At 40.2% G+C, this 23,575-nt stretch overlaps 1 protein-coding gene across 5 annotated transcripts in view; it reads right to left on the bottom strand.

Annotated features, from left to right (window-relative positions):
* The window catches only part of sorcs2 (sortilin-related VPS10 domain containing receptor 2), a 591,285-nt gene that overhangs the window by 231,591 nt on the left and 336,119 nt on the right, over positions 1-23,575 (bottom strand). Inside the window, exon 1 of one of the 5 annotated variants that reach the window (XM_080192228.1) lies at positions 20,023-20,074. The exons of the other annotated variants lie outside the window; for them this stretch is intronic. Within the exon in view, the coding sequence (XP_080048354.1) occupies positions 20,023-20,061 (39 nt within the window). The 5' untranslated portion in view covers positions 20,062-20,074. Of the gene's footprint in view, positions 1-20,022; positions 20,075-23,575 lie in introns of those variants that run through there. 5 annotated transcript variants of the gene reach the window in all.

Raw genomic sequence — 23,575 nt, 5'->3', positions numbered from 1 at the left:
TGGCTTCCTGTGCAGGATATGGCACAACAACGAGAAAGCACAATTGTGGGAAACAACTCAAAGTTGGGGCAAAGGTAGGTGGGGATCTGAAGTCACAGATCATTGTTCCACTTCCCATCTCAGCTGAAGAGATATTTCAGCCTTTGACATCACTATTGACACCAAATCTGGTTGCACCAAACCTCATTTATCCTGCAGGTCACGTAAATTTTTATCCTCCTCAAATCGGGTGGCTTTGAGAATAATTGTAATGCCTGTAATCTTTTGTAGGTCAGCTGGGCCAACTCAGCAGATGAGGGTGAGGGAACCTTACAGCTCCATATTACTTAATAAAATATTTGATGGTGTACTTATCAACCGGAATATTTGGACAACCAATACCATTGATGTTAAGAGAACTAAAACTGTGGAGTGTGGAGTTGGCTTATTTCCATCAGAGCCCACTTACGCTTGCAGGGGGAAGGGGGTAAGGCATAGGTCACAAAGGTAGGAAATCCAAACTTAGCAGAGCCAGTTGAAATTAGTGCTGAAACCTGATTTTCATTGTTCCAAGCAGCATCATCTATCTGGACACTGTTGGTCATAATTATTGTTGAGGTAGCCTTCCTGAAGATATAAATTGCATGAAAAATCCATGGGGCTGGTATATCACACCAATAATAGGATTTTGCAATTCATTATATTGACTATGAATGCTCAGGGAGAGTGTAAAATTCATGATTATTTTTCTGTCTGTTTAAGACAAACAAATGTTGCACTTTCTCATATTAATGTTTCAACCCATCTGTAGCCTACAGTTAGCTTTTCCTGCCCCGTTGCCAGCATTCTCCTAACAATACAGAAACAGAACTTGAGAAGGCCTGAAGAGGTTCACCCACCCGCTGTCTCCAAGGAGCGTCAGAGCACTGGATGGGCAGGAAGAATATGGGGCGTGGAGGCAGTTTGACACATTAAGAGCATTTCACTATAATCCCCAGGTAGTAAAGACCAAAATCTACTCCATGATTTTTAAAAATCTGTACATTAATTTGTTTTACTGTCACCCCTCCTGTAGTCTTGAAGTTCCATTTCTCTGTCTTGGTTCTGATAAAAGTATCGACTGATCTTCCTCACTGAGGATGCTGCCTGATCTCCTATGTATTTCCAGTGATTCCTGTTCTATTGTAAAGTAGGTGAACACAGTCCCAGTAAGGTTTCTTCAGACAATTATTTTTCAGTGACCTTTTCAGGCTGTCCACTGCTCAAAGAAATGTTTGAGTAGTAGTTTCTTTCCTACGCCATAAATCTAGACTAATTTTCCAAACTCATTGCTGAATAAATGCTGCATGGTTGAAGGTATTGTCTTTCAGATGAGATGTTAAAATACCTGCCCTCTGAGGTGGACATGACACTATTTCAAAGACAATCAGACAGTATTTCCTAATGTCATGGTAAATATTTTTCCATTAACAATATCACTAAAACAGGTTATCTGGTCATTGCTGTTGTGGGATCTCACATAATAAGTTGAAGTTGCTGTGTGACAATAATCCAAGGTGCAAAATGATGTGATTAAACATCGGAAAGCCTCTAACTTTGGGATTTCAGAAGAAAATGATTAATTACTTCACAAAGCTACAGTATTATATCCTCAAAAGCAAAAGGTTTTAGAATGATTCATGACTTTGATGGAAGATGCAACCACAATACAAATGACATATCATTTTGATCCTGCTACCCTATTTATAACAATTAGGTAATTGTGCAACAATGAATTGTGGTTGCACAGGGCAAAGTATCAGAAGGTTTTGGTTTGGAGTAAGCATTATTCAACATGTTATTGGATAGCTAGCAAAAAATATGCCAGTCAACTGAAGCACACTTATGTACAACTTCCTGCCCAGTCACGCATTTAACGAAAAGCAGTACAGTGAAATTCATCCACAATGATCACACTAGTACTTAAAGTGCTTAATGTATGGATGCGGCACAGTGGATGTCCAAATGACAGCGATATAAGGAAATGGGACAGCCCAAAGGAGGAAAGTGTTAGCAACTTGACTTTGCATACAAGCTCAATCACTGATTATTTGAAAATGTGTGGGCTCTATTCCGTGTGGCAGCATTATAAATAGAATCTACAGGAACAAATTTAGATTCATTCACAAAATACTGCAGCAATTACCCTAGTGCCATGGTCCTTAAATAAAAGATGTCCGACTTAACACACACCACTGAAAAATGCATTCAGTTAATCCCATTGCTAAATCTCAACTTTGAAATAAATTGTCCCCTGTACAATGCCCTGCTTATAGGACAACTGGCCTGTGGGATAATGCCTCATTGTTCAGTAACTAATCTTATGAACATTAATAAGGCAGAAATTCTCCTGAGCCTTTTCCTGCCAAAGAGTTCAATTTCAATTAATTCTTTCCCATCCTTACATAGCATATTTTGCATATTAATACGACTGGGGCTGCAAAATGTCAACTGCAGCTCATCTCAACTTTTAAATTATAATGCATTGATGCATTTATTGGGCAGCACAGTGGTTAGCACTGCTGCCTCACAGTACCAGGGACCCAGGTTCAATTCCGGTCTCGGGTCACTATCTGTGTAGAGTTTGCACATTCTCCCCATGTCTGTGTGGGTTTCTTCTGGATGTTCTGGCTTCCTCCCACACTCCAAAGACGTGCAGGTTAGGTTGACTGGCTATGCTAAATTGCCCCACAGTGTCAGGGGGATTAGCAGAGTAAATGTGTGGGGTTACCGAGATATGGCCTGGGTGGGATTGTCGTCGGTGCAGACTCAATGGGCCAAATGGCCTCCTTCTGCACAGCATGGATTCTAAAATTGCCATTCCTGGTAACATCAGATTGCTTTTACACATGGAGAGCAAGAATTAAAAATCAAAGCCATCTGGTCACACAATAAGTCTCTTCTGAGTGCCAAATTTTGAGGAGTATAACAGTTTTTTTTAACCCTGCCATTGTAGTGACTTTTCTAAACATTGCTCGCTTCCTCCTAAATTTCCAACATTTTTCCCTTACACTCTTGCTGAATCCTCACAACTTCAGCACAGTTTACGACTTTAACCCAATGTGTTTTCTTTGAGGAGCTCAAAACAATGCAGCTCCCCTGACAGGAATTCAAGCCCAAGCTCGAGTTACCTAGTCACTTCTCAATTTACTTAACCTTCTGTAATGTTCTCTTCAGTTTTGATGATAACCTTATGATAGATCTTGAATCTTCTGAATATTTTTCCTGGCTTTTAAAAAAAAAAGATTTAGAACATCCAATTGATACTAATGCATATAACATCTCAATAAAATATGGAACTGAAAGGATTGCTCTGAAGTTTCCATGCTAGGGAGCACTGGTGTTATATTTAGGTTGTAATAATGCCAGTATCCAAGAACACCGAATATCAACTCCACTTCACAATAACATCTGTTGCTCAAGTACTATTGAGAAATCTCAGTGAAGCATAGAGTCATAGAGTTACAGAGTCCTAGAGGTTTGCAGCATGGACAAGTCAGCCCAACTTGTCCATGCCGCCCTTTTCTTTTAAACCCCGAAGCTAATCCTAATTGCCCACTTTTGGCCCATATCCCTCTATCCACATCTTACCTATGTAACTATCTAAATGCTTTTTAAAAGACAAAATTGTACTCGCCTCTACTACCACTTCTGGCAGCTTGTTCCAGACACTGACCACCCTGAAGAATTTCCCCTCTGGACACTTTTGTATCTCTCCCCTCTCACCTTAAACCTACACCCTCTAGTTTTAGACTCCCCTACCTTTGGGAAAAGATATTGACTATCCAGCTGATCTGTGCCCCTCATTATTTTATAGACCTCTATAAGATCACCCCTCAGCCTCCTACACTCCAGAGAAAAAGTCTATCCCGCTTCTCCTTATAACTCAAATCATCAAGTCCTGATAGCATCCTAGTAAATCTTTTCTGCACTCTTTCTAGTTTAATAATATCTTTTCTATAATAGGGTGACCAGAGATGTACATAGTATTTCAAGTGGGGCCTTACCAATGTCTTGTACAATTTCAACAAGACATCCCAACTCCTGTATTCAACGTTCTGACCAATGAAACCAAGCATGCTGAATGCCTTCTTTACCACTCTATCCACCTGTGGCTCCACTTTCAAGGAGCTATGAACATATACCCCAAGATCTCTTTGTTCTATAACTTTCCCCAATGCTCTGCCATTAACTGAGTAAGTCCTGCCCTGGTTCAATCTACCAAAATGCATCATCTCGTATTTGTCTAAACTAAACTCCATCTGCCATTCGTCAGCCCACTGGCCCAACTGATCAAGATCCCATTGCAACTGGAGATAATTTTCTTCATTGTCCACTATGCCACCAATCTTGGCATCATCTGCAAAATTACTAACCATGGCTCCTATATTGTCATCCAAATCATTAATATAAATGACAAATAACAGTGGACCCAGCACTGGTCACTGAGGCACACTGCTGGTCACAGGCCTCCCGTTTGAAAAACAACCCTCTACAACCAGCCTCTGGCTTCTGTTAAGAAGCCAATTTTGTATCCATTTAGATACTTCACCCTGGATCCCGTGAGATTTAACCTTATGCAACAATCTACCACGCAGTACCTTGTCAAAGGCCTTGCTAAAGTCCATGAAGACAACATCAACTGCACTGCCCTCATCTACCTTCTTAGTTACCCCTTCAAAAAACTCAATCAAATTTGTGAGACATGATTTTCACTCACAAAGCCATGCTGACGGTCCCTAATTAGTCCTTGCATCTCTAAATGCCTGTAGATCCTGTCTCTCAAAATACCTTCCAACTCGGACCCTTGAATTGAGTTACAAAAGCCAATCTCCAACAGTGCTGGCTCTTTATCTTACTCTGGAAAATGCGACTGGTTGATTTTTATGTCAATGACAGGGTGATTCCAAACATCTACTTATTCAAGATTTGGCATTTTTGTTACACTCACAGGCTTCACGAGCAGATGTATTTTGGATGGGTTATTTAAAACACTGATACACTGGGATTTTTTTTTTACTGATTCTTGTATCTTCTCAAAACTTCTAATGCAACAATTGGTGTTGATTGAGGAAATATCAGATGTGCCATAATTATTAATCAAAAACTCTCAATCTTGGCTCAGTGTTAGCATTGTGCCTTTGTTTAATGAAGTGATTTTGGCTTTAAGCCTCAACCTAGAAACAAGAGTATATAGTCCACATTGACACCTCAAATCCTTCCAATGCGACATAAACCAAAGCCCCTATCTAAACCCAGATCTGAGGATCACCATGGGTGATTACCCTCCACCCAGTAATATAGATTGTAAGCAGCTAAGGCTCCAACACTGATCCTTGTGGCACTCCACTAGAGATAGCCTGCTTGAAAATATCCCATGTATCTCTATTGTCTGCTATCCATTAAATAATCCTCTATCTATTCTAAACTACCACCCCCAACTCGATGAGCCCTTATCTTGCATAATGATTTTGGCCAACGTCTTTTGGAATTCCACGATACTCCCTGTCTGCTGACGTGCTCCCCCTCTACAGAGGAGATGTCAGGGGTAAGTTTTTCACTCAGAGGGTGGTGAGTGAGTGGAATCGGCTGCCGTCGGTGGTGGTAGAGGCAAACTCGCTGGGGTCATTTAAGAGACTTCTGGATGAGTACATGGGATTTAAATGGGATTGAGAGTTATAGATAGGCCTGGTAGGTATGGATATGATCGGTGCAACTTGTGGGCCAAAGGGCCCATTTGTGCTGTAATGTTCTATGTTCTATGTGTCCACACAGTCAACAACCATGGTTAGTGCTTCCTGGACATTGAAATCATCAAAATGAGAGGTAGCATGAGGTTAATATGCTACCTGCTTTTCAGAATTCGCCCACTGGGGATTCTCACGTTCAGTATTTGGCTCTACTGAATTCATATCCCAAGGAATTTTGCGATGCTGAATTTACTTGTTGTAATATGCTACATGACTCAATTATAAACTCCCACTGACAGTAGTCTGTACACCTCAAGATGGAGCATCCCTGCCTATTCTGCATCCCTGCACTGCAGTGCTTGCACTCTATTCACAGTGCAACTAAGGTCAGAGAAACGCTGACTTGGAAATTACTTACTGAGTATGCTAACTTCTTAATTTTTGACAAGAATGAATGAATATACCGTTTGACAATGCATTCAGAATGTGATATTCCTTAGTGTAGTCAAGCCATTTGCTCTTATTGATGCATTTTATTTATTATTTAACAGTACTTTATAGAAACGATGATAGTCACCACTTACAATAATAAGCATCTTTAATAATGGGCCAGTCACAATGTAGTGAAAGGGTGATGTATAGAGTTAACAGAAATCTGTCATGCAAGAGAATGATGTAGAATAGCTCAGTTGCTAAAATCCTTCCACTAAAGTGGTGGTGAAGGAAGATTTCCAAAAACAACTCACGGGAAGGGATTTGATCATTTTCTGAATTTGAACCGCTGACAGAGCTACAAACCTACATCGACGAACAGTGTGTGTGCTGCCCACAATTTTACAGTCCCAATGAATGGAAAATCATCACCACAGCACCCATACTTCCCTGACTGGGATAGAGGAAGAGTTTTCTCGAATACACAGAATTAGCTCCACTCCATGCCCTTTGCTTAAAAAAAACAAGCAGGGGATAACTTGGTCCACTAAAATGGGTGTGGGACTTGTGATGCATAATTAGTGCTGCTTGGATGTAATGGAAACAGCAGACTATCTTCTGACTGCCTACTCAACACCACAACTTCTGTATGCAGCAAGCACTAAACACACTGTTGATCGGCTGCATGCATCAGTTGAGACCAAAATCAATACTAGCTCAAAACTAGCCTGCGTAGAGGTGCACTGTGACAGAAGCATATGCTAGGAGTGCTGTGGCAGCTGAAAATGGCCTGTGAAAGATGAAAATAACCAAACAGCGGAGATATTTGAGCTCTGCATTGGAAGTACTGATGGAGCAGGTGGAAAGCAGGAGAGATGCTCCATATCCACAAGGGCCAAAAAATCTTCCGGACATATAATAAAAAGGCAGTGGAAGCAGATAACCAAGAAGGCCAACGGCAGAAGTCAAGCCCTGAGAACTTGAATACAATGCCACAAAAAGATTAAGGACATCACAAAAATTTCAAACTAAGCGAAATATCCTGCTTTTGCACTTTTAATCACAGACACAGCTCAAATCATCACACCCCATTACTTACAAACCAGTACTATTTATCAATCGCCACTCGTACCTAACATGCATAACATGGTGGTGGACAATTAAATGACTAACTGGAGAAGAGGCTTCGCAAACATTCCCATCCTGAATAAAGGCAGGGTCCATCACATCAGTGCAAAGGACCAGTCTGAACCGTCTGCAACTTCTTCAGCCAGAAGTGCTGAGTGGGAGATCAACCTCTGCCTTCTCCTGAAGCCTCCACCCTCTCGTCAGCCTACAACCAATTCAATTCACTCCATGATATCAAAAAATGGCTAAGCATAGAGGACATAACAAAGGCTATAAACTCTGACAACATCCCATTACAATGCCAAAGATTTGTGCTCCAGCTCTAGCTAAGCTTCTAGTTGAGGTATTCCAGTAGCACTATCATATTGGCGGGACAATGCGGAAAATTGCCCAGATATGCTCTGTCCACAATCCAGCTACTTATTGCTCCATCAGTCTACTCTCAACCATCAGCAAAGTAATGTTCTCAACACTGTTGTCAAGTGGCTCTTATTCAGCAATAATTTGGTTACCAATGCTGAATTTAGATTCTGCATCATTACACAGCATCAGGCATTACCACCCGAGTTCAAACATGAACAAAAGAATCAAACTCAGGAGTTGAAGTGAGAGCAACTGCCTTTGGTATCAAGTCAGTGTTGCATTGAATGTGACATCAAGGATCCTCAGTAAAGCTGAAGCTAATTGGAGTTGGGGGACAAGATGGGGAGAGGGCTACTCTCCAATGACTGGAGGCTTGTGCAGTACGAAAGAAGATGGTTATGGTTGGTTGGAGCTGATCATCTCAGCCTTAGGACATTGCTGCAGGAGTTCCTCAGCATTGTGCCCTACGAGCAACCATCTTCAACTGCTTCCTCAAAAGATCTTCTTTCCATCAGAAGATCAAAACTGGATTTTATTTATTGATAGTTGCACAATTTTTGGTAGCAATCACAGCTTCTCAGATAGTGAAGCAGTTTGCACTCACAGTTGGATAACATTCAGGTGTGCACCTATAAGGGACAGGTAAGATTTGCACCATACAAGTGCCAAACAATGACCATCCCTAAAAAGAGGGAACCTAATCATTTCCACTTGATGTTCAACTGCGTTGTCATTGCTGAATCCCTCACCACCAACGTCCTGGAGATTATCACTGACCAGAGATTAACTGGACCAAACACTCAATTACTTTGGCTGCACAGACTTAGAAATCTGCAGCAACTGAATCAGCTGTGTACTCCTCGAAGCCTGCCCACCACCTACAAGGAATATGTTGGGAGTGTAATGGAAATTCTCAACTTGCTTGAATGAGGGCAGTTCAAACAACACTCCAGAAGCTCAGCATTTACCAGGATAAAGAACTTGATTGGCACCATGCCAGCAACTTAAACACTGATTCTTTTCATCACAGGTACAAGGGCATCTGCAGTCTCTCCCATTGAAATTCAACAGTTCCCACCAGCCACACTGCAGCCATTTGGATAACATTGCATGGAACACTGGGGATCAGTAAAGGGACATGGAAGGAAACAAATAAAGCAATACACCAGAGCGATTAGTTTATGTTTATATGATCGGGCAATATTTCATGTATAAGCTTGGAATGTAATGTTTATATTGTGGTCATTTTATTCTTGTACTGTGGCCAAGAGGATGATGTGATGGTGAATGAACACAAGGCCAGAAGGAATGGGCACAGGAGTAGGCCATCTGGCCCCTCAATCCTGCTCCACCATTCAATAAGATCCTGACTGATCTGATTGTGACTTCAACTCTATTTTCCAACCTACCTCTAAAAATGCTCAACTCCCTCATACGTCAAAAATCAGCATAAGTCAGCCTTGAACATATTCAATGACCCAGCCTCTGCTGCTCTCTAGGGAAGAGAATTCCAAAGATTAACAACCGTGTGAGAGACGAATAACCACTCACCTCCATCTTATATGGGAGACTTCTTATTTTTAAAACTGTGCTCGCTAGGTTTAGATTCTCCCAGAAGGGGATACATCCACTTAACATGGACTCTACCAAGGCCCCTCAGAAACTTCATGTTTCAATAAGATAGCCTCTCATTCCTCTAAGCTTCACTAAGCACTGGCCCAACTGCTCAACCTTGCCTTATAAGATAACTTTTTCATCAACCTAATGAAGCTTAATTGAACTGCCTCCAATGCAAGTATGAAGTAAAGAAATAAAAACTGTATGCAATACTCTATGTGCTGTCTCACCAATGTCTTTGTGTTAACTTGGCCCCTTTAAGGGGGTGATATCTGAGGACCATGTGATTGGGCCGGACTCTATGGAACGGCAGTGTAGGAAACCGAACCAACTGCATGTAAGGGCCTACATCCACGGTTGGGAAGGATCCTCAGTTGGATCCAGAAAGGAGTGGAGAATAGTTACATAATTATTTCTGTCAGATCCTTGTTTGTATATATCTATTTATTGTTGGTATTAAACCCCCATATACTTCAAGCCACAATGAGTTGCCTTCAGTTTATTACAGGCCTAGATAGTTGTATCAAGACTTTCCTAATGGTATACTCCAAGACCTTTGCAATAACATACAACATTCCATTTGTCTTCCTAATTATTTGTTCCATCTGCATGCTAACTATTTGTGATTCATGTATGAGGGCACCGCATGACACAGAATTCTGGAGTCTCTCTCTATTTAACAATGTTCTGTTTTCCTATTCTTCCTGCCAAAGTAGACAATTTCACATTTTCCCTCTATGCTCCATCTGGCAATTTTTTTGTCACTGTGAACCAATCATCTATTCATGCTAATAGATCACCCCCAAACAATGAACTCTTATCACATGGCATCTTTTATGTGATACGTTAACAAATATCTTTTGGAAATCCAAATACATCACATCTACTGGTTCCCCTTTATCCACCCTGCTTGCTACATAGAACCATAGAATCCCTTCGGTGCAGGAGGCGGCAATTTGGCCCATAGGGTTTGCACCAACTCTCTGAAAAAGCATCTTATCAAGTATGGTATCAGATTCTGGAGACTTTTCAGTCTCTACTGATCATGATTGTTTTAAATTCCTCCCTCACTTTTGCTCCTTGACATTCTACTATTATTATTGGGACTTTTCTGTACCCTCGAAATAACTTGTTTAAAGCCTCTTCCTTTTCCTTGTTGCCATTATTAATTCCCCAGCCTCAACTCTCTTCCTTTTTATATTCACTAAGTCCCATTTTAATTGTTGTAATTTGTTCTGCTTTAGCGCTGTGCTTCTACCTGTTCCTTGTTGAGTTACAGGTAGAAGAATTGTTCCCTAAACAGCAGGCAGGTGTAAAAAGATGAAAGTCACCATAGCACCCAATGACCATAGGCTGCCCTCCTGTTTGAGGCGGAGAGCTGATTGGTGGTGATTTAATCTGAGCATCACCACACCTCAGGCGAGGGGCAAAGTTGAGAAGGCGGGTTTTTGATGAATAACCTAAGCCAGTATGGGAAATGCCTTCTAGCAGCTTGCTTACTCAGCTGCTGATTCTCCCATTCCTGCTCTGTTCTAAGAGGAACCAGTGCATCCAAGTCTGGGAGCAACTGGTTTTCTCAAAAGCCTTGAAGTTAGAAAAAGCTCCTTCAGCACCTGGATAAGTTTGAAACTTGTAACAACTACCGAAAGCACCAAAAAAAAGTAGATTCATAGAACTAGCCAGAAAGGAAAACAGCAATTAACTTCTAAGCAGTTGATAACCCCTTTAATTAGCCCTTCTTGTTGCTTTACGTGTTTCAGTTGTGCAAACTTAAGAGGGAGTATAAGCTGGAGCTGTAAGCTTTCGAGTATCAATGTTGGTGTCAGCACAGCATTGCATATCATTAATTGCTTATCCCACATGGATATTCACTTTTTGCCTGCTTACAGCAAGATGACAGTGCATTTTCATCACATGAGCACAGCGATCATCATTTTGTGGCTCTAAGGGCACATATAGATCCCAAAAACATTGCTTCAGGAGCCAATTTCTCACCCTAGCTATATAATTTTTATTTGAGTGTTGATGTTAAAGAATAGAATGTCACGCTATAATGCATTTTCTTTGCACAAAAAGAGGCTTTGGTTAGCTGTGTTGCAAGCACTGCAGTTTCAATAACTTCAATTTATCTGGAGATTATTTAGCATTAAACAGATTTTGCCCTTTGACTACATAGATTTCCCTGCAGCCTACACCACCAACCAAAAGAATCATCACTGCTTTCACGTTATCATCAACAGCCAACATGCATTTATATGGCATGTTTAACATTGGAAAATATCCTGCAGCACTTCACACTGGCATAATCAGACAAAAATGGGTACTGTGCCAGAAGGAAACAATAGGTGCAGTGAAGAGACGGGCTTTAGGGAGAGAAATCCAGAGTGCTGCATGGATGGTGTTAAGATATCAATTAAAAATTGCCATTTTAGTTGAATCCGAGTGTACATTTGGGGCATCTGACAACCCTATTGATCACAATACTTGTTCGCTAACACAAAGGGGAAGGAATGTATATTGGGCTGGTCCATTACAATCACTCACCTCCTGGCCTGACTACTAGGTGGTAACGTAAAATGTTCCCATGTGAGGACAAGGGAAATCATAATATCATTGTCGGTTGTCAAAGAAAATTGCACAGCATGGATCAGCCAGACTTTCAACCTGAAGATGATCCTTTGATAAAGAGTATAAACGATGAAAAAATTAAAGGATGGACTATGAATAATGCTCAAGGCTGAAAAGGAATCAACTGGTGAAGAGCGCCAATTATTTCATAATTTCTATAAATTCTCACTCTCACTGCAGTCTTTTTCTTTGCAGCAACTCATTTCCCGTTATAATCACATCAGTAACAATTGTTACAAATGTAAACACTGTTACGTCCTGTTCATAGTGTTGTAGCATTTCGCATTCTCCAGCTTGCAGACCAACCAGACTACTTATAGATGCAAATTTTAGTATATGCGCTGCTGAGTATATTTAAATCTGTTCTTTTGACAAAAGTGAAATAGATCTATGTTCATCTCCATATTCTGCTACTTAGGCTTTGAAATTTATGCCATCAATTTATATTTTGCCATCAGCTCTCTAGCAATCCTCACTTTGATGGAATGTGTAAAACCTTCCTCCAATGTACAATTGATAATGCCATCTGAATTCAATTAAGCATAAGATATAATTTGTTCCCAACCGTCATAATTTCAGTTTAATTATTCTGAATTAATTATTTTACAGGAAATATTCCCTGTCCAGTTATTGGATGTTTATCGCTGTTACAAGATTTACCATGCAAAAAATTAAACCCTGCTGAGATCGAGCTATGATACTGACTTACTTTGTCATTCATCTATCACAACAGAGTTGGCCAAAAACCATTTCCGTATCAAATATTCACTACCATTGCACTGCATTATTGTGTAAACCTTTAGTATGTCACTGTGATCAAAGTAAAAATCAGTGATCTGCAACACCAAATGCACCTCAATCTAGACAACACAGGAATTGTGTAAGCAGAGTTATAATTTTATCACCATATTCACTATCAAGCTATAGCAAAAACATCAAATCTGGCAATACTGAAATATGAATTTTCCAACATGATGCTGTCATTTTCATTTAGTTCCCAAAGATTACTGCAATTGAATTTATCTGGAGAGTATTTGGCATTAAACAGATTCTACCCTTTGACTGCACACATCAGCTGTGCCATCAACATTTAATCAGCAAAGACTCCATTTATTGTCTTGTCTATCCCTGATGAATGCAAATCATCATTTATTTATTTCCCCTTGCACCACCTTCTTTGTCTTTTGACTGGCAGAACAAGCACAAGAAAGCATGGAATGTCAGACTGCACATCACTCCAGCGTGACAGGATACAAAATGCTAAAGTGCACTTGCTGGCAAGTCAGGACAGTCATCAAAATAGAGGTTGAAACCTTCCTACCTGATTCTTGGCACTATGTTTGTCCCGAGAATCAGTTTGATTGTCACTTCCAGTTAATGGCCTGTCATCTTCATAGTGTGCGTTTCTCTTATGGTGGTTTAATATTGTCGAACTGCTTCAACAAGCAAGTTTGCAGTAATCCCTCAGGAAGGGAGTGGGTGGGAGAAAACTGTCTAGTTTATTTTGGAACACAGATTCCATAGCTTTCCATTGTTCTGTCTGCTATGCAAATTGCATCTTCACCATACATGGCAACTTAACGCATACATAAAGTCATGTTGTTGGCCTGTATAAATGACTTGAATGGCATAATCTATTCGTCAATACCAACTGCACTGATATTTCTGTTTTAAATGGAAAATAGTCCTTTTACTGGTGCTGACAGCAGTAGTGGCACTGCCTCCAGAGGTGCTTAAAAAAAACATTTTTCATGCCACTCAGATACTCCAGACACAGCAACATTATTTGATTTGCTTTATCACAATACTGGTGGTCAGCGACCACTATAATGGCAGTGGGAAAAATTAATTGTCCTCTTAGAAGTCATATTCCAAAATAGGTTCAGTTTTTCAATGAACTTGTAGTTACTGAACATCAAAGACATTCTATAAATAGGTGATGTCATTTATTCTAGCTGCATTTATCACAGTAAGCACTCTCATTGTGTTATCATGGTGCACACTAGAGCTATGAGGTCAATTTTATTTTGAAGTCATTTTAACTTAGATTTCAGAAGACCAATGCCTGTGAGTTGCCACTGTGTGTGTGCTCCTCACAACAGTGGCATTGGCCCAGTTATTCACTGAACAGTCTAAGTACTAGAGTTCGCGATAAAAGACACGCCTTTAAAAGCAACTGCGATAAAATTTGTGTAAAAGTTCAATGGTATCTGGTCTCATCATAAAATTCTTCATGCACTGTGTGCAAGCAGAGTTCTTGCTATTGTCACAGAGATGTGTAAGAGCAGTCTTAGTCAGTCTGATAAGTTTTTCTATTTCCTTTGCCACCTCACAGCAGCTGTGTATGGAAAAACAGTTTTTGGGGGAATTATGAAAAGCAAAATCTTGTCCTAAAGTATTTTCACAGAGAGAGGAAAAATAAACGCTGACAGTAAATGGAAGAAAAATGAGGTGATTAGGAAGAGAATTTGGCGAGTCAGGGATGTGATTGCTGATTGTTCCGCCACCAATGTTGGCGGGACGGATGCACATTGGAACAGTTGGAAGAATAGTATCAGCTAGGACATTGGCCCACTGAAGATGGTAGAATAGTATGAGGTTATGATAAATTTATAGACATGAAAAGGGATTTGCAATCAATAAACTGAGAGGCAGGAAGCTAGTGGAGATCAGCAAAGGCATTAAATACTGCTTCAAGTTCGAGTTTATGTAGAGTAGAATGCAAGGGAATCAACAAGGAGAGTGTTGGAGTATTTAGGCCTGGAGGCCATGATCAGGAATGAATGTTACAACATCAATGGAGTGAAGCCACAGAACATTAATACATCAACACAGTGCCACCAATTTACTAGGCAAGAAACCAAAAGATAATTTAATACTGAGCTAATTAACTGAAATAAAATAATGCATGGTGGTAGGGGGGAATGCACGTAAGATGAAGTACAAACAAAATAGAAGAAACAGGCTCAGCAACACTATAGTAGGACTGTAGCTACGAACTCAAAATTGCACAAAAATTAAAAGACAACAAATCATATACAACACATAGATATTGGCTGCAACATGCTCCTTGTTATATAGCCTTTGATCATTTGTGACAACTAATTAATTTGGTTGAAGGATTGCTCCACATTTTCAGAAGGTGTCATACTGAGCTGTCACTATGTGACAACTGCCTTTAGAGAGCTTGTCCCAGAGCTGCCTATCTGCACATCTTGTATCTGCAAATGACATTCAAGCTTATGAGATACAAGCTATTCTGAAGTCATTATTTAGCTAATTTAATGAAATTCCTGCTTCCCTTCAAGATCCAATTTGTTTCTCAATTACTATAACCCAATCTAATCTAAAATAAAATTAATAAATAGGGACTTGGAAGAAAAATAACATGAAAGGGATTAAGTGAAAAATCAGTAAGGTTGCCAAGGATTAAAAATAGCAAAAACTATATGTAAGTGTCCAATGTGGGTAATGAAACATTTTGATTCCATTCTATATTGCCATTTATTGTCCAAAGAAAAATAAAATGACAGTAATGCTGCAACTTAACTCTCTTTCAAGAGGAATCTCTTAGCGAGTAAAGTTTCACATCTGAGCTCAATGCAAGGCAATACCAACTATACAAAGAAATAGGTGGAGAGGTGACTCAAAGATCATCACTGCTCCTTCAGGCCAATATTTGGCAAAGGAGGTGAATAACTCAAGTCAGGAAATTTTCCAACTCGTTGGACTGTCTCAGTAAAAGGTTTTCTGCTTCACTCCGGAATGCAGGTGCAGGATGGAATCGGACATGCCCACCCCGGAAGCAGAGTGTAGGATTCTACTGATGTGGGTAACTGCTGAGGTGAGCTGGGTAGGACATCTGACATGGCTCTCTGGAACTTTGCCTCACCCATCCACCATGGTCCCTCATACTCTGCAAGCCACCCCCATGACCTCCATGTCATCCAGATATCTGACCATCTGTTTCTATTGAAACAATTCTCCACCATAATGCTTGGCTAGGAGCCAATGCTAACAAGTGTATTTGTTCAGTAAGGGTTCTGTTTTGATAACTAATGTGGTTGTTAAGTTTGCTAGAGTGAAATCTTTATGTGGTTATAAGTTGTCCCTTCTGTGATCTCTTATGTCAATGTTGCAATGTTCATTTGGCCAAGTTTAATAAAGCCTCTGTTACTGAAGCTACAATTGCTCCGTCTGACTGGCACTTTTATAAGATTGTTGGAACACTAGATTCTTTTTGAACAATTTCTGAATGGGTAGTTTTTTAAATATTTTGTTATTTGCCATTATTATCAAAAGGTTCTCTGTTTCTGTGAAAAATGCACACTGGATGAATGTGCATGGAGGGCCAATCGCTGTCAGGGAGGTGGAAAGGAGGCTTTGGAGAGACTGGAGAATGGTGGAAAGGTGAACATGGCAACGGCTTTGAAGGAAAATGGGTAAAACCATTTAAATTTACCTTTCAAAAGATACTAAATCCTTACTATGATTCACGAATCTTGAGGTTCTATTAACCATGGGTCATGGAGAAGTTAGCCAGATTCCATGAAAATCGCAGACAGCTCCAAGGTGCCTTCACCCAATGGAGTCAACCATATTGTGATTGTAGGGTGCAAGCTCTCTTACCCAGTACCATTGAAAACTCCTGGCGCTAGAAATAGAGATGGGAATCCCAGAATCAGTCCCTGTCAGCCATTTTTTAATGGCTCAGGAGTCATCCCAACTTCATAAAAAATCGAGCCCTTTGTTTTAGATGCTACTTCACATCCTCTTTTACAGTGAAGCTCCACATTGAAAATGGTAGGGACTTAACAATTAGTTCTCTAAGTCAGTAGACTGGCCCATATCAGCCATGATGGTGATGCATAGCAGAGCAGGTTAAAATTGACTGAATGGCCTCCTCTTGCTTCTATCTTCTATGTTTCTATATGTTGCTACTCTAAAATATACAGAATTATACCAACATATTGCTGCATTTTTTGAAATGCATTTGCTTCCATACACTCATGTGTGCATGCATGTTTATGTACATGCAAATATCTGTTGGTGGAGAAACTATTGCCTGTCTTTTGCTCAATGACTGCAATAATATCACTTGACTCAAAAAAACTTCAATTTTTTGTAAAATGTTTTACAGCACCACCTTTGGACATTTTTCAGTAGAAAAGATTTGAAAAGAAAGTTGAACTTCTAAGGGTTCAGTGCATATAGGCCACAGGCTGTAGGGATTTGTAAAATTAATTAAACCTGACAAGGATGATCAGAGAAAATAAAGAAGTTGCAATCTCTCTCTGGTGGCCCTGAATTAATGTTCACACAGTTGAGAGAATGGGATGCTCTTTCCTGTTGAACCTTGCATGAAACTATTTTCCAGGGGAGATGGTGCACAGCACTAAGAGAAGTCCATCTAGATTTATCTCAGCACTGATTGGCATTGAAGTAACATCACAAAAACAAGGCTGATCTGGGAAATAAAAACGTCAGAATGATAAACTGGAGCGTGCACTCTTCAAGGTTGACTAAGTTGGGGCAGAGTAGAGAGATAGCTTTGCAATCCAAAGTGTCCACACGCTCTCTGCCTTGTAGTCAGTATGATGTTTTACAAATGGTCAATGCCAAAACAAATTACATCTTGACAATCATCTTCTACTAATAAAAATATGCAGGGAAGTGGATTTGACTCTTAGCTTTAAGATGTAATTGGATGGATTTCTAGGGCATGATTTAAACTATTCACAGACAACACTCACTTCAGTGTGACTAATTGCAAAGTCTAATAATTACTGCCCTGACCTTTGTTTTTCCTTTTGATCTTGCAGTCTTGACAGTATTAGTTTTATTTTTGGTGCAAATGTGACTTCCTAATTAAAGCTTTCTTTGCTTATTAAACCTTGATGGTATCCAAGCCATTTAACTCCATTGTTAGGACTGTCAATCATGCAAAAAGGAGAACCCTCCATTATAACACAATTCATTTTCTTTCCAATTTCTTTTTGCCTTTGAGGCTGTGGAAATGATACAAAATATGGCTATGGGCAAGATTCTCCGGCCTCCCAGCTGCATGTTTTTCGGCAACGGGAGGTGTCGCAGCATTTGCTGGTGGCAGGATTCTCTGGTCCCACTGACACCATCCCACGCTGCCATGGGCAAGGGTGCACTGCTGGTGGGACCAGAGAATCCCACTGGCATGGACAGCTGGGGCATCCCACACAATATCAGCACAAAATGACTCCATTAGAACTGTCAAATTGACTGAGGAAGATAGGAATGTGCTCTTCAGAATTAAGCAAATAAAGATATTGGGGGTGATTTTTTTGCCACAGCAGTTTGAGAGATTCAAGTGGCGCTCGATGCGCGGGATCCACGCTGGGAGTCGCGCCCCGATAGTGTTGCCCAATGCCAGATTTCCGGCAGCGTCAACTCCGCGCTGGAAATAGGCTCAATTACTGGGGCTGAAGTCTCCAGGCCCGCGAGCCCCCCCTGACCCCTGACTTCAGGAACTCCGCCCCCCCAAATTCAGGAATTGAGCACAAAAATCAAGTCTGACAATCCAGTGCAGTACTGAGGGGAGTGTTGTCTTTGGAAGAGACATTAAACTTAGGCAACATTTGCTTTCTCAGGTGGTCACAAAACATCTGGGGTGCCACTTCAAATAAGGGCAGGGGAGTTATCTCTAGTATCCTGGTCCATATTTATCTTTTAACGAACATCACAGAAACAGATTTTCTGGTTATTATCATGTTGCTGTTTGGAGTTTGCTGTGTGCAAATTGGTTTCCATGTTTCCTACATCAGAACAGTAACTACACAACAAAATTATTTACTACTTGGTGGTTGTGAAAGGCCCTATAAAAATTTAAGTCTGTCTTTTTTTTCTGAAGTTCAGAACTCAAATTTAATTAAGTTGGAATGAGGACTGTGGACATTGGAATTTTTTGTGTTGGACATCCAGGTCAATATCAAACATTTTCAAAGCAATTGCAGCTTAAAACATACCTTTTACAATAATATGCCTTAACCACAATTTCACATTGGCTTAACATTGCACTTCCTAAATCATTCTTCTTTCCTCACTGACTGATATTTCAATTCTTGTCAAATTATGAGCAGTTAATTACTCTGGACACATTTGCATGAGCAACTGGGTTAAAATTGCCCAATGTTACAGGTGGTCAGTGAATCAATAGCCTAAGATCCACAGCTTTGCATTGTGCATTTTATGTGCACCATAATTTAGCGGAGTATGTCAAATAAAAACTCAAGAAAATAAAATGCAATAATAGGAATATTTTGAATGATGTGCATAATACAGCATGGCTCCAATGATGCCATTGCAAACTTTGTTACCCAGTGCCACTAGTTGGAAGAACAGTGTGTGAAAATATTCCTTGCAGATGTCATTATTATATTGGACAAGCAGTTTGACTAAATGTAGAACTTTAAAAAGGTAGGTTGACTTATGATGAAAACCCATTTACCTTACATGTCAACTCTGTTTCTCTCTCCAGAAATGATGCCTGATCAGCCATGTGTTTCCATCATTTTCTGTTTTTATTTCAGATTGCCTAACATTTATTAAACGCCAAGCTGTAATTCCTAAACTAGTCAGAAACCTGGTCATGCACTCACTTCAACAGGGCAAATTAATATTCAGTAGATATGGAATATCATTTAAAGGAGAATTAGATACTATAGGGTGGTGGGGAGAAAGCAGACCACTGAGATTAGTTTTGAATTGATCGAGCAAACAGCCACACAGATCTGATGGGCTGAATGACCACCTTCAATGCTGCAAGCATCTACCATGCAGCAATGCTCTAGAAGATAGAACCTTGCAGCCTAGAAGCAGCAAACTGTGCTATCAGTGATAATATATTTAAATAATGCTTATTTGGTAGTAATAGGTCCCTAGTGCCATGAGATTTATGTTCTCGTGCATTAGTTGCTACAAGTAAGCACGCAGGTACAGCAGGCAGTAAAGAAGACAAATGGTATGTTGGCCTAGAGAGTGGCTTTGAGTACAGGGATGGGGATTTTTTGCTACAATTATGCAGAGCATTGGTGAGGCCTCACCCAGGGTATCACGTGCAGTTTTAATGTCCTTATCTGAGGAAGGCTATAGAGGGAACACAGCAAAGGTTTACCAGGCTGATTCCTCTGATGGCAGGTCTGTCATTGTTCATCCAGTAGAAGGAGCTCTTCAGTTGCAAGCAATAAAATAAAACAAAACTTACTTCAACAAATAAATCAATGAAGAGATTTAATAAAGAAACTTCATTACTCCAATTCTTGAGGCCACACCCTGGGCCATCAAGCTCCCCACAATTCCCAACTGCTTCTCAGTTATATTAAGTCAGCTGATTGCCACTTTATTTTGTCATTGGTTACATTGTTTACTGGGTCAGGTGGTCAGTTGACCCTCACAGCACGTTTCCATTGGTCACACTGTAACAGATCTAATGTTATCATTGGTTACATTCTAACAGTCATATGAGGAAAGTTGGTTGGGATTCTATTCACTGGAGTTTACAACAGTGAGAGGGGATTTCATAGAAACTTATAAAATTCTAACGGGGTTAGACAAAGTGGAGTCAAATAAGATGTTCCTAATGGTGGGGGAGTCTAGAACTAGGGGTTATATTTTGAGGATAAGGGGTAAACCTTTTAGAACTGGGATCAGGAGAAATTTCTTTACCCAGAGAGTGGAATTCACTACCACAGAAAGTATGAGGGCAAAACATTGTCTGATTTCAAGAAAAAAAAGATATAACTAAAGGGATAAATGAATATGTGTTTTGGGTGGCGAGAGGATCAGGATATTGAATTTGATGATCAGCCAAGATCAATATGAATGGCGGAGCAGGCTCAACGGGCTGAATGTGTACTCCTGCTTATAGGTTCTACATTTCTAAGTTGACAGCATTGTAGGAGCACTGGGTTTCCAAAAACTGACAAGGACTCGCAACAAAACAATACTTTATTCACTAGCTGAGCAGCTACTCCGTGCTTGTGCTCTGCCAGCATTCCAGGGGATGTGCCAACGCTCCAGTCATGCAATCCATTTTGCAGCCACAAGCGTGATGTAATGCAGCAGAATTCCCCATTCTAGTTCTTCTTCTGGTGTTCCTTCCTAATGTAGTGGATGTTTGTTGATGTATGTATATAGGGATGTAAAGTGAAGAAAATGGGGCCCACTAGATCTAGAACTGCTCTAAAAGGTACTGATCTCAATGGTCATTGGTTTTTGAAAATTAAATCCTCTTTATCCAGACCTTCCATTATGCCTTTCCAACAATCGTCTCCCCTACTAATTTTATGTTCCTCTCAGAGTCGGTGCCCTGACTGCAATTCCATTGGTCCGGAGGTCTGCTGACTTTGTAGAAATCTCCAGGAATTTGGAACAGATCAAATAGAGAAACCAAAGGCCGACGCAAATCCCATTCTTCCACAGACACAGCAGCAGAATGAGATCAAAAATTTCTCAGGCCAATTTGTCTGTAAATAAATTTGGATGGAGTATTTGCTGATCAGGCAAGTCAAAAAGCTCTTCTTTCACAACTATTGGTCTGCACTGCAACTGGGATTCAGCATTACAATCCTCCAGCATTCTAAATGAAAACGAGGAGAAATGTAAAAATAAGAGAAAAAGTGAAACATGCAAAGAAAAGGAAAAGGAATTTACAGTCTGAAACCATTGAACCCAGTGTGAAGCCCAGGAGGTTGTAAAGTGCCTGACTGAAAGATGAGATGTGTTTCTCAAGCTTACACTGAGCTTCACCTTATTAGTACAGCAGGCCAAAGTCAGAAATTTCAGCATCAAAGCAAGGTGAAGAATTAAAATAACAGGCCACCGAAAACTCGAAGTCAAGCTTCCAAACTGAATGCATATATTCTGCAAAGCAGACACGTAATCACCAACAACTGTAGCAAGACTATAATGTGAGCAGTCAAGTGTACCTTTTTACACTGTATTTATTATACGTTTACATATTGAGTTAACTCACTTCAGCACTTCTTCGGCATTCAGTTTAGCTACAGTCAACCAAGGGAAGTTCACAATTACTTAATTGCAGTGTTAATGTAAGGCTACTCGTGACACTAATAAATAAAGTTTAAAGATCGCTCATTTGGAGAGCGGGCACAGATCTGACATGCTGAATGCCCTCCTTCTCTGCTGTAATAATTCTGTGAAGGCCATTCCAGTGACTGCTGTCCACCATCCTTGTGCCGGTCTCTGGGGGGAGGGACATTGAATTTAGCTCTGAATACCTGTGTCAATAATTTACTGGCTTACTTACTCTAAGATTATACTCACCTCCTGACAAAATGTGATCATTTTTACTTGTATCATCGAGCAAAATAAAAGCTATAGGTAGTTGTGCCAGGATGTGGTACCTGTGAAATTCTGTTTCTCTTTCTATCCATTCTGCCAGATCTGCTGAGTATTTTCAGCATTTCACTATACTCTCAGTAATTCATCTGAAATGTTAACTCATTTCTCTCTGCACAGCTGCTGTCTGATCTGCTAAATATTGCTTACCTTTTCTGCTTTTCAATTTGAACTAATTGCATCTGCAGTTTCATTTCTTTTTACCTATAAAAAGCAAGCTAACAACAGATCCTGACATGACTAGGTGTGGTTTTTATTTTATTTTTATTTTGCAAGCACTTTTGTCAGCAAACAAGTGTAATCTGAGAATGAATAAGCCTATAAGTTGTTGCCACAGGTATTTAGGGCTAAATTCAATAGCTCCCAAAGTCAGGCACAGGGATGATATGTTGTTAACCTGTACCTGTTGACTGTGTTGCAGGCAGCATGCTAACTTTGTGCTGTCTGCTCATTTCAGTGATTTCAGCAACTCGTCTACTCAGGACTGCGTGCAAAGGGATGTACTAAAGCTTGGGCAGCCACTGCAGAGGCAAAATGGGGAAAGTCACTGTTTTACAATCTTCCAGTCACAGTGAACAAGGGGAGCAGAACACCCCTGGAACAGTATGACTCATTCAATGTATGCAGTGAATATTACATGCATCACAATTGTTTGAAGGACTTCAGAGTGTAACTCGATCTATGATGAAAACTTAATTACCTTTGCTCCATTTGTAGTGGCCCTTTTGAAATGTCTGTAAAGTTTCTTTGACTGTATTGGAGCACCCCAAGGGAGCAACATGATTAATGTAGAGAATCTGAATACTATTGCACATTGCATGAGGCAGTTTTAAATGTTTGTAATTTTCTTTCAGATATTTTATGAATTTTGTGGAAAAATAAATCTGACCTGCATTAATGTCAATATTGACGAGTTGGATGCATCCGTGAATAGCTAGCACAACTTAGAGCTAACCTGCATCTCTTAAAAGAGAGTTGTACTTTAGCTGGAATGGTTTCTGGCAGTGATGTCAGAGATGATTTTGGCCTGGAGAATATTGAAGAATGCCACAACATGGCAGACAGTGACTCCAAGGCTCCACCAAGAACTGGAGGTCTTGGTGCGGAAAGTGGAAAGAAGAGATGTCCAAAATATGCAAGGGCCCATAATGATTACCAGATCCAAGTTCAGAAAGTAGTGGGAACAGATACAGTCAATGCAAAAATGAGCAGGGTTATGGGAATCAGGCAGGGGAGTGGCGCTAGGTAGAGTGGTCTTTCAGAGGGCCACTGAGCCAAATAGCCTCCTTCTGTATTGTAAAAGTTCT

This window comes from Carcharhinus amblyrhynchos, chromosome 1 (assembly GCF_965287045.1).
Source record: "Carcharhinus amblyrhynchos chromosome 1, sCarAmb.v2.hapA, whole genome shotgun sequence".
NCBI lineage: Eukaryota > Metazoa > Chordata > Chondrichthyes > Carcharhiniformes > Carcharhinidae > Carcharhinus > Carcharhinus amblyrhynchos.
Note: the sequence above shows the minus strand (reverse complement) of the source record. Positions and strands in the feature narration are given on the sequence as shown.